Source organism: Scatophagus argus, chromosome 3 (assembly GCF_020382885.2).
Source record: "Scatophagus argus isolate fScaArg1 chromosome 3, fScaArg1.pri, whole genome shotgun sequence".
NCBI lineage: Eukaryota > Metazoa > Chordata > Actinopteri > Scatophagidae > Scatophagus > Scatophagus argus.
In genome coordinates this window covers 1,199,547-1,212,253 of record NC_058495.1, presented here as the reverse complement: position 1 = coordinate 1,212,253, position 12,707 = coordinate 1,199,547, and the positions used below count along the sequence as shown (strand labels likewise).

The 12,707-nt window shown below is 38.6% G+C and overlaps 1 protein-coding gene across 2 annotated transcripts in view; it reads right to left on the bottom strand.

The window, feature by feature from the left end:
* The window catches only part of LOC124054264 (receptor-type tyrosine-protein phosphatase gamma-like), a 404,131-nt gene that overhangs the window by 47,217 nt on the left and 344,207 nt on the right, over positions 1-12,707 (bottom strand). For both annotated transcript variants that reach the window (XM_046380034.1, XM_046380044.1), the window contains 3 exons: positions 6,377-6,485; positions 5,812-5,861; positions 2,883-3,648 (listed from right to left, as the gene is read on the bottom strand). In XM_046380034.1, coding sequence (XP_046235990.1) covers positions 2,883-3,648; positions 5,812-5,861; positions 6,377-6,485 — 925 coding nt within the window. The remainder of the gene's footprint in view (positions 1-2,882; positions 3,649-5,811; positions 5,862-6,376; positions 6,486-12,707) is intronic.

Below are 12,707 nucleotides of genomic sequence, written 5' to 3'. Positions count from 1 at the left end.
TACGATTACAGCGGTCTGCCAAAAATAAATAAATAAATAAATAATCTGTTGCCAGCGGCACGCAAACATCAGACACACACACGCACAGCCGTCTGCAGTTAGATGCATAATGCACACTACACACACATAACTATAAATGGAGCAGAGTTTTTTTTTTTTCTTCCCTGCAGCTGAGTCTAGCCTGCAAGCCTCATCTCCTCTCACCATGTCTGAAAGTAGGCCAGCACTCAGATCAGAGCAAGAAGAGAGGGAGAGGCAGAGAGAGGATGAATAGGTGCAGAAGGAGTGAAAGCAAGAGAGAGAGAGAGAGAGAGAGAAAGTGCAGGCACTTCCACAGTCTGCTGAATCAGGGTTCCCACTGTGGGGCCCCAACCAAAACGTGCGTCTTCTGTTTGGACCACCTTTGAAACGTTACTGAGGTGGACGGAAGCTGACAAAAATGTATTTATTTATTTATTGACTGAACTTAAAGAATATCAGTGTTATATACATATAAAGAAATATCCAAGTATTGAACTATCCAAAGTAAAAATGCAGTAAAAGATTCAGTATAACATTATAGGGGTAGCCTGGTCCAGAATTGCATTTATAAATTCATCATATTATTTTGTATGTAAAAGCTGCAAAGTAACTACTAATTCCTCCATCTATCAACAACATAGGATAAAACTACCATACACACAATCTGTGTTACTTCCTCACAGTACCTAACTTACCTTACTCAGACTGGTTTTCAGCAAATGCAGTTCTATAATAAAATGGAGAATTATATATTTTGAGTGCATGCATTCTTATCCAGATTAGAACTTTAGATCATTTGCATTAAAAGGGTGCTTTGTTTAATCTGTCTGGTCATATGACTGTTCATGCCGCTAATCCTATTGCACTCGATCGTAGGCTTAAATTACAGATAGGTTCGGCAGATTTATCATTAGTAAGCTATGATAAACGTAAAATGTTATCTTAACGAAAGAATGTTAAAGAATGTTATCTTAACACATCTGGTTTATGTATTTGGGACTGTAAATTACCATTAATTGTAGCTAGCAGCTCCATGTTAACATCCTGGCTAACAGCTATATAACCTCTTTCTTAGCAGTTTGTTCAGAATAACACTCTCTTGAACTGTAGCGTTTTAGAGTAGAGATAGCTCTAATTAACATAAAAGTGTAGCAAATCAAAATTGCCTAAATATAGAAACAAATGTCCCATATAATTTAACGTTGCGTAATATTCACACAATAGATACAGTAAATATGTAAAGAAACTCAGACATCTTTTTAAATATATTTAGTTATTCCTGACGCTCACAATGAGTTCCAAAAGACAGCTGTCCAAAATGGAACCAGACAGATTTGTTAGGAGATTAGCAAAAGTCTCTCTGCCTTAGAAATGTGGGATTTGTACTTGTTTTTGCCTTGTAGGCTAAAGATGGATGCTTTCTCAGGTACTGAAAGCATGCACTCAGTATAAAAAACAGTTCCCACAATGGAAGCTCTTAGCAAAATGTATACGGTTATCGCTTTCACAAAGTTGTGCAACAACTTTTAAGTTTTGCCCTCGAGTACCTCAAGCTCAAACAGAATAAAATTTGTCAAATGTGCTTCGACAAAGAGATTGTGAAAGCCACTTCCGGGAATATCAGAAAACTTTTGTTCATAAGCTGAAGCCCCCATCTTATCCTGTGCACAACATTCTCAGGTCTCCTCAACTCTTTTTCACTCATGCTCCAAAACTTTCTCATAAAAGCTCTGCAACAAATAGACTTGTTTGTTGTTTTGATGGAGGCGGATGAGAACATGCTGCTTTACCCAGTGAATTGAACATTTACACTTAAAAAACACACAGATGGAACTGCTGACCAGAGCATCATTCTCTGCAATTTCTGCAGTGAGGAATGTCCGTACCATTGGAGTACTTTAAGACTGAAATATCACCTTAACACAAAGCATTTTGCAGCGAACCTGGAAGCCTGAGCTGGCACAGCCCGTGATGCTAACACTAGCAGCCACCTTCATCAAGCCACACTAGACCAGGTGTTCAGATGCAAACTGAGCAAGTCTACTTTTGACCAACTGAGTAACTCCCTTGCAAAATGGCTTGCAATGAACTGCAGAAATATTTTTAAATACTTTCACAACTAAGATGTATGTATGCGATTTAGTTAATTAATCACAGAGCATGTAATTAATTTGAATTTTTAATCGCTTGACAGCTCTAATTATTTAGTTATACTGTTGGCCCTTTGGCCTAAATGCTGTATATTTGCTTGGTTTTTATGAACCTACAAGATTAAATTTGGATTTACTGAGGCTATCATTTCCTAAATACCATATGCATTGCCAGAACCAGCTCATAGAATTTTTTTCCACATCCCTCTTTATCTTATCTTAATCTAAAAATAAATACATAACTGATCTCACACCTCTAAACTTGTGATCAAAGAGACCGCTCTTCTACATCTTCCTCTTACTTGCAACAGCAACGAGATGGGAGCAATAGTGAAAATTGAACATAATACGTGTGAATGAAAAGTAAGTTCACTATTATGTCATGTTTAAGGATTTCGTCAAATAGCCCACCATGTTGGATCCTCCAGATGCTCGCTGCTGACCTTATCCTATTATTTTATTTTATGGTCATGTAAAAAGATACATGGGATTCCACCAACAGATTGCAGACATTTGGAAGAAATAAAAACTTGTTCCAAGTCACCAAAATGTTCCAAGTCACCAAATGACTCGGAACATTTTTCAATACTTTTCTATTGCTACTTTTACAAAAAGAAAGGAAAAGTTGCATTTGTGAAAATCCATTCTTTTCTGCAAAGTATTAAAGTTGATTGATTGTTACATACGGCTTTATTATATTAGTTGTCTCACCAGTATGGATGGAGAAAGGCCAGTGCCTCTTGGCCCCCTCAGCTTTGGGTCTGAATGTCACTTCTGGGTCCTTGGGGATGGGGAATGCCATTTCATTGCCTGTCTCTGTGGTAGTAGCAGGGTTACAGTCAAGGGGATTAGGGGAATACTCCAGCTGGTCTACACCAGGCGGCATATTAGTTGAATCTGGCTCAGTGTGTTTTTTCTCTTTTGCGGTGGTGTCTGGTGTCTCACTAGGAGACTCATTCACCACTGTGCTGTTGTCCTTCCTTCCCGTCCTGCCCACACCTCCTGATCCCCTTTTCCCCTTCTTCTCATCTTTCTCTTCTTCTTCTTCTACTTCCTCTTCGTCCTTATCCTCTCCTTGCTTCTCTCTGTCTTTTCCGTGGCCCTTGCTGTTCTCCCTGTCCTCACCTCCAGCTTCACTGTTATCTTTGGCCATCGTGACAGCACAGGCAGAGGTGGTGGCATCTTTGGTGGGCTCACTGGGCTTGGTGGTCTGGTGAGTGGAAAAGGGTCTGTGGGTTGGTGCTCTGCTTGGCCAAACAGAGCTAGGGAAAGAGGAGATGACACCACCACTGAAGCCCAGACCGGCCAGTAAAGTGCTAGTCAACACAGAAGCCACTGTTGCTTGACTGCCGCTGGAGGATGGGCCGATGCCGGTCGCTATGGAGACAAAGGAAAAGGGGATGCCCGAAGATGTCCAAGTAGATGAGCCTGAGGAGATGGGAGCCATGTCCGCTGAAGAGGCTGGGGACACTGTAGGCTGAAAAGAATCAATTTACTTATTAGAATTTGAAATTGCTGGGATTTCCCGTTCAGTAGTATAAGTTTGAATCTAAGTCAAAATAAACCTGAAGGATCACCATATGATTGAAGATGTAAGAAAGAAAATGACATATTTCTCTTAGAACTGCAAGTGATTATTATTTTCCATCATTGTTCAGTCTCTCGATCATTGTTTCAATTAATCATAAAATGTGGTCCATAAAATGTCAGAAAAAAGCAAATAATGTGGTTAACTTTATTTTTCCAAAGATTAATTTCTGTCCTCCTGAATTTTTTTATTTTCTCATATTTTTTGTTTGGGTTTATCTCATAAAATATTGGATAATTTTTTTACTTTATGGTTACCTATAAAACCCACTCTGATTGAATGGCTCAAAATTCAAATGACAATACAACACTAAACACACTCACAACAAACAGAGGAGTTTCTGTTAAGCATTAACCTTAGGAGAACACATAGAATCTCATAAGTTCACATCTTTCAAAAATAATTTGAATAATGCATGTGGAATAGGAGATAAAAACAAGAAATTTGATTCAGAGTAAAAATAAATCCTAATGATACTTTTAGATGATTTGTATGGGATTAGAACCCTGCCATAATCTGAAACTGAAAGAAAATGTTTTGAAATCTTGAAAGTCAGTGTTTGAAAATTTAAAACCTGAAATAAAGTTTCAGAGTTTCAGATGTGTCACTTTTCTCCCACTCCTTTAGGTTTGCAATAAAAGTGCTGAATGGTGTAAACCTGAGGCTTTCGGAGTTTCGTCCACACCGTTGCGAGGTTGCGATCATGTGATTTTTGGCAGCGTTCTCTCTCACTGCTTTGGTTTGAAACTCTGAAAAACTAGGAAAAAAAACCAAAACCAAAACGGCTCCGGCGGAGGGACACCTGCCTCTTCTAACCTATCGTTTCTTGGTAAAGTATAGTCCAATCACATGCAAGGTCGGGTTGGACTGACAGCGTCAAGCGCCAATGACAGAATGCGCGGTTCGGTCGCTGTTGCCGAGGGAGCCTCTGTTGGAAGTTCGGTGAGCCGTTTTGTTTTTGTTGGGTTTTTTTTTCTAGTTTTTCAGAGTTGTAAACCTAAACGGAGTGGGAGAACAGTGACACATTTGAAACTCTGAAAACGTGACGGTAAAAACAGCTTGTTTTTTGTTGTTAATGGGAGGTTTGAAACTCTGCACAAACAAAATGATGTTTGCAGAAGATTGTAACATTTCAAAACTCAAGTTTCAAGGTTTCAAAACTTTTTTTTTGCAAACATGCACACAGCAGTTTTCAGATCTCATGTTACAAGGTTTCAAAAGATTTTTGCAAACTGTGTGTGGTGGGACAACAATGCCATATTTGAAACTCTGAAAATGTATACTTAAAAACAGCAAGGGTGCAACAAGAGGTTTGACTCTCTGAAAATGTGAGGCTGAAACTCTGTAATACGCATGTTGCACTTCAAGTACAAAATTATGCTTGCAGAGATTTAAACTTTTTTTTCAGAGTTTCAAAATACTCAATGTTTCAAAACTTATTTTCAGACTTGCAAAACTTTATTTCAGGTTTTAAATTTTCAAAAACTGACTTTCAAGGTTTCAAAACGTTTTCTTTCGGTTTCAGATTATGGCAGGATTCTAATCCCATAATTGGAAGCATACTGAAGTCTTAAGGTGACACAAGTCACAGCTGTTTGGAACCACTGATGCAGGCAGAATTTCAAACATTTCAAGTACTTTATCAAATCTTTGTTATGTCTAAATTTGATCCTTTAACAGAATCAATTAATTAACTATTAGTTAATTAATTTCAGTTATCTTATATTTATATAGTCTATAGTCAATCTGAATATAATCATTTGAAGATTATATTTGCTAAGATAATTATGGTATCCTCAAGTTCTTCAGTTTGATGATTTGAAAGAGAAGTAAAAAAAAATCATTTTGATGTATTGTTTTCTACAAAATAAAGCACATGCAATTTATATTTTATTTATTGTCCTGTTATATGTCAAATGCTACTTTCTAATCCTGATGTTTATTCCCTTTGAGACATCCCTGTCTATACAGAGAAGAATAATGCTAATATAAATACTGCTCTCTGCTGGATACATTTGGAAAAGACAAGTGATTCACCTATGCTTTTCTTACCATTCCAGTTTTCACTATCCTTGTTCCCTCAAAGATCCTGGTGGTATTTGCTGAAATACAGAAAGGGAGTAAATACAGGGTAATTCACAGTTAAATGCAGAAGAGAGAACATGGCAATGCTTGAATGCTGTATTTAAAATATCCCTGTGTACATTGCAAGTGCATTAATCACAACATGACGGAATGTAAACCCAAGGTGAAGAGGACTAAATTTTGTACAATGAAATAAATGCATCTCATTGCTGTTCAATTGCTTGCTCCTGTTCTATCCTCTGTTATTTGTGTTTCAGTCTGCAGCTGTTGGAATTAGTTCACATAAATAATCTGAATATGAAAAATCTAATATTATGATAAAAGAAATTCTAACTGTGGGATAAAACTGTTGGCACAATTATTGGACAGTATGTGCTGCATATTGAGAGAGGACTGTGTACATGAAAGAGACATTTACTGATGCTCATATTGACATTTATGATGACATAAGAGGTAATGTGGCAGCAGAGCATTTAGAATGTCAGAGCTGTGTGTGTGTGTGTGTGTGTGTGTGTGCATGTGTGTACATTACCTCTGAAGAGCATGCTCTGGCTGAAGTCACTGCGCATGTCATTCATACAGATGGCTTGGACTCGAAACAGGTACAGCACATCAGGGGAGACAGGAGAAATGATGGCCTCCTGGACAATACACACAACAAACACCAAAAGGATCTTTTCGGATCAAGAGATCAAAATATCTTTAAAAGCAGTTTTTACTTTTCAAATGAACACTATGTAATGTCTGTTTAGCAGCTAACTCAAAAAAGAAGAAAAGCAATAAAAAATAGTGAGACAGCATAAGGTCTGGGTGTTTTTTTAACAGGGACCGTCAATTATTTTTATTGCCCGACACATATGGAAAGCATCACAGTGTTGTGTCACAGGTCACACCTCTTTGGCTTGCAGAATGCTGACATACTATCTATAATCACATCATGCCATGGAGTTACATCATGCCACCAGTGTTTGGTTTAGGGTTAAAAAACAAAGGCAGTATAGAGAGGGGTCTTTGTTGTGGCAATATTGTGCAGTCTCTTTGTATAAATGTCTATTATTACCCCACCTTTCTAGAAGTGGGTGACCGGTTCGATTCCCCCACCGGATGGGCAGGAAAAATTTGGGTTTGGTGGAGTGAGTAATGTGACAAATGCTCCCCTCTTCACTAGTCTTGAGCAAGGCACTTAACCCCCCAATATGCTCCCCGGGCGCTTGATGCTGCCCACTGCTCCTGTGTGTGTAATTTGCCGGGTGTTGCATGTGTGTGTTCAGCTAAGGATGGGTCAAATGCAGAAGAGGAATTCAGTGTGTGTATGTAAAAATATATATACTGTCAATAAAGCTGATTCTTCTTCTTCTTCTTAAAAATGACCTCGATTTCCTTATATAGTTTACTTCATCTGAAGAAGTGACCAGGATTTTCTTAATTCCCTTTATTTGCTCATATTTTCATACTACATCTCCTTGTTTGCTAACTTGCTCCCGTTTGTCCTGTTAAGTTACTTAAGTGCATTTTGATGTTCGTAGAAACTCAACACTTCCTGTGTCACAGTTAAAATAAAGCCCCCCTGGCATTTCCTGGGTAGACTGGATAATACACACAACACACAGACATAACAGTAAACTTCACAAAGGCGTAAATGAGCTCATTGGTTGGCTGGGCGCCAAGAGGAGGGAGAAAATAATGGCTTAATTTGAAAAATGGATTAACCTATCTGCTAATTTTAAATGTCAGTCAAAGTGATGTCAAGTGCACCTGTTTCAGTTATAAATGAATGACGTATCCACAGCACAATTGAAACAGTCATAAATTAGAAGTAAGAGATCAACACTAAGACCAGAACAACAGACCTGGGACCAGCCGTGAGAGACAAATCAAACTGGACAGTTACAAGCACTCCCAGTGGAGCTGCAGTTCAGGTCATTGCCTTTATCAGTCAGGCTGTTCACTGGAAATAAGGTGCTTGTATGTTCTGTCTCTGTTGTAAGGCTGCAACTAATGATTATTTTCATTATCCATTAATCTGATGATTATTTAAGTGATTATTAATCATCACAGTTTTCCAGAGCCCAAAGTGATGTTTTTAAGTTGCTTCTCTTGTCCAACCAACAGTCTAAAACCCAAAGAGTTGTCACTTACAATCATAAATGACAGAGAAAAGGAGCAAATCCTTAGATTGAAGGAGCTGGAACAAACACACACACACATGTGAGCTGGAACCTGCAAATGTCAGTAGCAATTGATAATAAATTATCAAAATAAATGGCAATTCATTTTCTTTGACCTTAGAGCTAAGATTGTCTTTGTCTCTTTGTCATACTGTGTACTGTTCTTAAAGGTCACTGCATGCATGCTGATCATCATACCAGCATTAATAGCACTACCATCCATGGTTAAGACTGGCATTGCTTTATAAACTCAACATCACTCAGTTATTTTTGTTCATCTTTATGCGATATGGGTACAGTGTATTAGACTCTCTGACTATATTCATTTACTGCTTCATTCTTTCTTCGACAATTTCGTTTACACTCTAAGTGTCATTTTTATTTTTAGTTAAGTCTGAGAAAATTATCAGCTACTAATTTAATAAGCTGTTTTTTTCACAGGAGACAATCAGTTCATCACATCACAGTTACGGTGTGCAAAGATCGGCCATTGGAAAATATCTTACTCTGCTCTGTTTTATGGCTTAAGAAGGGAAAATTGGTTCAGACAGCCAGTCGGTCAGGGGAGAGTCACAATGTTGTTTACACAATCACTTTATATCCCCTATATATGCACACATAATTAAACTATGCTGTTAATAATTAAGCATTTTTAATAATCCTGTACATTCATTTCAGGTTTGTCCCCCCTCCAGGCACAAAACATACATGTAGTAAAACATTTTTCACTCATTAAATCTACTCTAATCAATATTTTTATGTGACATTTACAATTTTACACATTTTCAAATCAATTCAATTCAATTTATATAGCACCTTATACAATCAAAATTGTCTCTGGATGCTTTATAGAGACCCAGAGCCTGAACCCCCGAGCAAGCAGACAGTGGCAAGGAAAAACTCCCTTTTAACAGGAAGAAACCTTGAGCAGGACCCGGCTCACAAGGGAGAACCATCCTGCTGATAGTCGGCTGGGTGAAGGGGGGGAAGAAGAGGTAGACAGGACAGAGAGGATGAAAGAGAGGGACAGAGAGGATGAAATGCACTCATTATCATCATGTTTTCATTTTTTTTCTTTTCTTAACAAAAGCCTCTGATAAACTCACTGTGTACGCTACACTCCAATGGACCAAACAGCAGACAGACACAGTTAGCAACCAGCTGATGAATACAGTGGAGCATGTAGCAAAAGTCTGTTGTTTTTGTGCTGGAGATTAAAACAGAGCTCATGAAATCTGCATTTTAGAAGCATAAGGCTGTGAAAATACGTATTAGAAAAACTACACACATGAGTATTTGACGTCATCTTGCGTAACACTTAATAAAACCTGTAACCTAAATCCTGTAGAGCCAGTCCTACATGCTAGTTATTTTATGCGGTCAATTTGGCCAGACTTGCAGTGGCTCCAGCTATGCTGGAGTTGGTGAAGAATGTTGTGATGTATTGAGATTTGCAAATTCACAGAAAACTTCTATATTAACTTTACGACAAACCAAGACTTTGATTTGAATGGACAGAACAGCTCCCTATCCGTCATTTATTTATGTTACTGAGTAATGATATACTAATGTTAAGTTTATGCTTGTCGCACCTTCAATAAAAACAAGCACAAGCCTTCATTTGCAAAGTTGAACTGGTCTTAATTAGAAGTTTTCACATCTTAGCTGTGATAACTGCCACACAACTTGTTTAATCAGTCATGCATTCAAATGAAACTAGATATCATCACTACAAATGCACCATGGAACTGTGCAGACAATCTGCAGGGGTGTTGCTGTTCACACTAACACTGTGGAGAATTACACTTTCCAGCTGACTCTTGCTCTCACAGGGTGGGGTGGAAATGACTGAGTAATTCAAATGGTTTCATGTAAACATCTCTGAGCTTCAGCGTACGGTGACATCAACAGCAGCTGATAAACAAACAGAAAGTCTCAATCTGGAATCACATCACTCTGTCCTTTACAGAACTGTTATACGCAATACCATATTTTTATGTACAAATAGCATACACAAGAAAACTACATTTTTTAAGGCTGCGATATGACAACAGACAGTAAAGTAGAAAAACATGGGATTCTGTAAGATGAAGGTGATGAAATGTTGAATGCAATAGAGGGTTTGGTGGCTGCATGTAACATTTTGCTATGTATAACCTTTTACCAGTCCACTAGCAAAAAAGCTGTTGGGCTGGGTTGCTCTGTCTGTTGATTGGTACACCACTTTTGTTAAAACTCAAATACAACTACAAATGTTGGATGAACTGTCATGATATTCACAGTTTTCTGACAATGACTGACAATCATGGTCCTCAAAGCTCTCATTCCAAGGGTGTGTTCTCATGTCCTTTCGGTTTTGTGCGCACCACAGATGCCAAGGGCACTGTGTCTGGCTGGATGAGTGTTGGTTTCGGACAACCTGGGTTGACAGCAGGTTGATCCCTCAAACTCCACCATGAGGTTTCTGTTTTTGAATGTCTCGTAAAGGGTGGGTGGGGTGCCATGGAATTTGGGTCAGACATGGATGCTGTTCAGTATGAATTGTTGTAACTGTGCCTGGGAACATACACTCAGTTGCCAATTTATTAGGTACGCTTAACTGAGGGAAGAGTTGATCACTGAGTTGCATAAAACTGTGAAATCATTCTAATACTTTGCTCACCATGTTTATATAATGAGGGGGAAATTAATATTAGAGATTCCTCTCATTATCACCCTTATACAGCCCAACAGTACCACACCACATGCCTTACAAAGGTCACACAGATGAATCAACATCTAAAATGAACAGTAGAACCTTCATGAATGGAGGATTTATCACAGCTCTTTTGTGTTGGACTGCATAGTACTACACTAGTTATATTTGGATGTACCTAATCCAGCAAATTTCCATTTCTGTCTATAGTTCCACCCCCACCCTCTGCTCCTTGGCTCATGCCAGTTCTGCCCTGTTGAATCCAGTTAGGAACCTGTTTCTCTAATTTGTTCCCCCTTCCGTATAAGTGCTGTGGTCTATTAAATAGTCCAGGCCAGCACATTTTATTACATAGGGAGTTTCATCTGATTGTGACAAGGGAGACATATGTGGGATTTGGGGTCCCAAAGCCTTGTTGTGACCTAGATAGAAGCATCAAGGGAGAGTATGAGGAATAAGAACAAAATCAAAGGACTGACAGACAGAGGCAGGAAAACATTGCTTGTGGGAAGGGGGGTTGGGCAGGGGGAGAGCCAGGGAGGAAAAGGAGGATGGGGGAAAAAGAATGAAGAATGAAAGTACCGAAAGGGAGGGATATTCTCTTGAGTTAATGATGGGAGGATAAAACACTTCCTGCTCCTCTCTCTCTCTCTCTCTCTCTCTCTCTCTCTCATCATGGCAGATTCGTTGTTCTGAAAGCTGATGCTCCTTCCACAGCCAGAGGGCACTCTGATCCCTTATTTCTGTAGCTGTTCTGTTTTCCCACAGAGCCATTGGCCCAAGGTCATGCTTTTTGCACGGGCTGGCAGCCCTGCATCCCCTCCAGCGTAGCATTAGTATTCTGCTAGCCGACCAGCAGACCACAATGTAAGGGATTCAAACCTCCTGTCTGCCTCACAGCTTTCTCTCATAGCTCATTTTGGCTCCTGATGAGACCATTTGTAATGGAACTGATGGAGGATGTTGCTTGGTTTGTGTGTATGCTGCCATGTGTGTGTGTGTGTGTGTGCTAGTGAAAGCTTTTGTCCCCAGACAAATTAATAACTACTTTTAAAAAACCTATGATGACCTATTTTTTCATAATAAATTTTATTTTGCCAGTGATGCCAGTGATGTATGTGTATTTGTTAAACAAAATCATATTTTTAATGATGCAGTCAGTGCTTATTTTGTATGTGTCAAAACAGTTTTCTTTCAAAACAAGTTATTAGATTTTTCAAAGCCCTTACAGTCATATTTTTGATGATGTAAAATCCTCTATATTTCTGAAATAACACACAAACACACATACCCCCCACACAAACAGACGCATGACGCAGACACACACACACATTTTCTGCTTGTGCAAATGCCATAATCTACAATTACAGCAAATAAAGTTGACTTTGACTGTTTTCAAAGCAGTTCACCGTTGAATATCTGTATGCATGGACATATATCAGATAAGCGCAATATGTTGGAATGCGTGCTGTATCCATTAATCAAGTTTAGCTTTACATGCTTTAAGATTGGCGCAGTGGGTTTTCAGCATACACTATATCTGCAGTGGGGATGAATATGGTGCCAGTTCAACAAGCTGAAACATGCAATAAAGATGGAATACAAGCCAACAGAGATCTTCATCAGATTGTCAGCACATTGTCAGCATTTAAAGAACAAATTCATGCACAGTAAGTACAGAAAATATAACCAAAATCAGAAGGAGAAATGGGTGAGTTTAAAAGTTCATTCAAATAAGGATTTACAGCTCATTGTATATATATATATGTATGTGCACATATATGATGATAAGCAATCTTGTTCAAATTTTAAATTTGGCATATTTCATCGTGCTAATTGTGGAAATGACTAAAACATATTTTCAATGACCTGCCACCCTGACAGATAAGCGGTATAGAAAATGGATGGATGGATGGATATATTCATTGAGACAGGATCTGAACCTAATGCATTGTTCTTCAATCAGCTATCATAGTGTTGAGAAATATCACAGTATAACA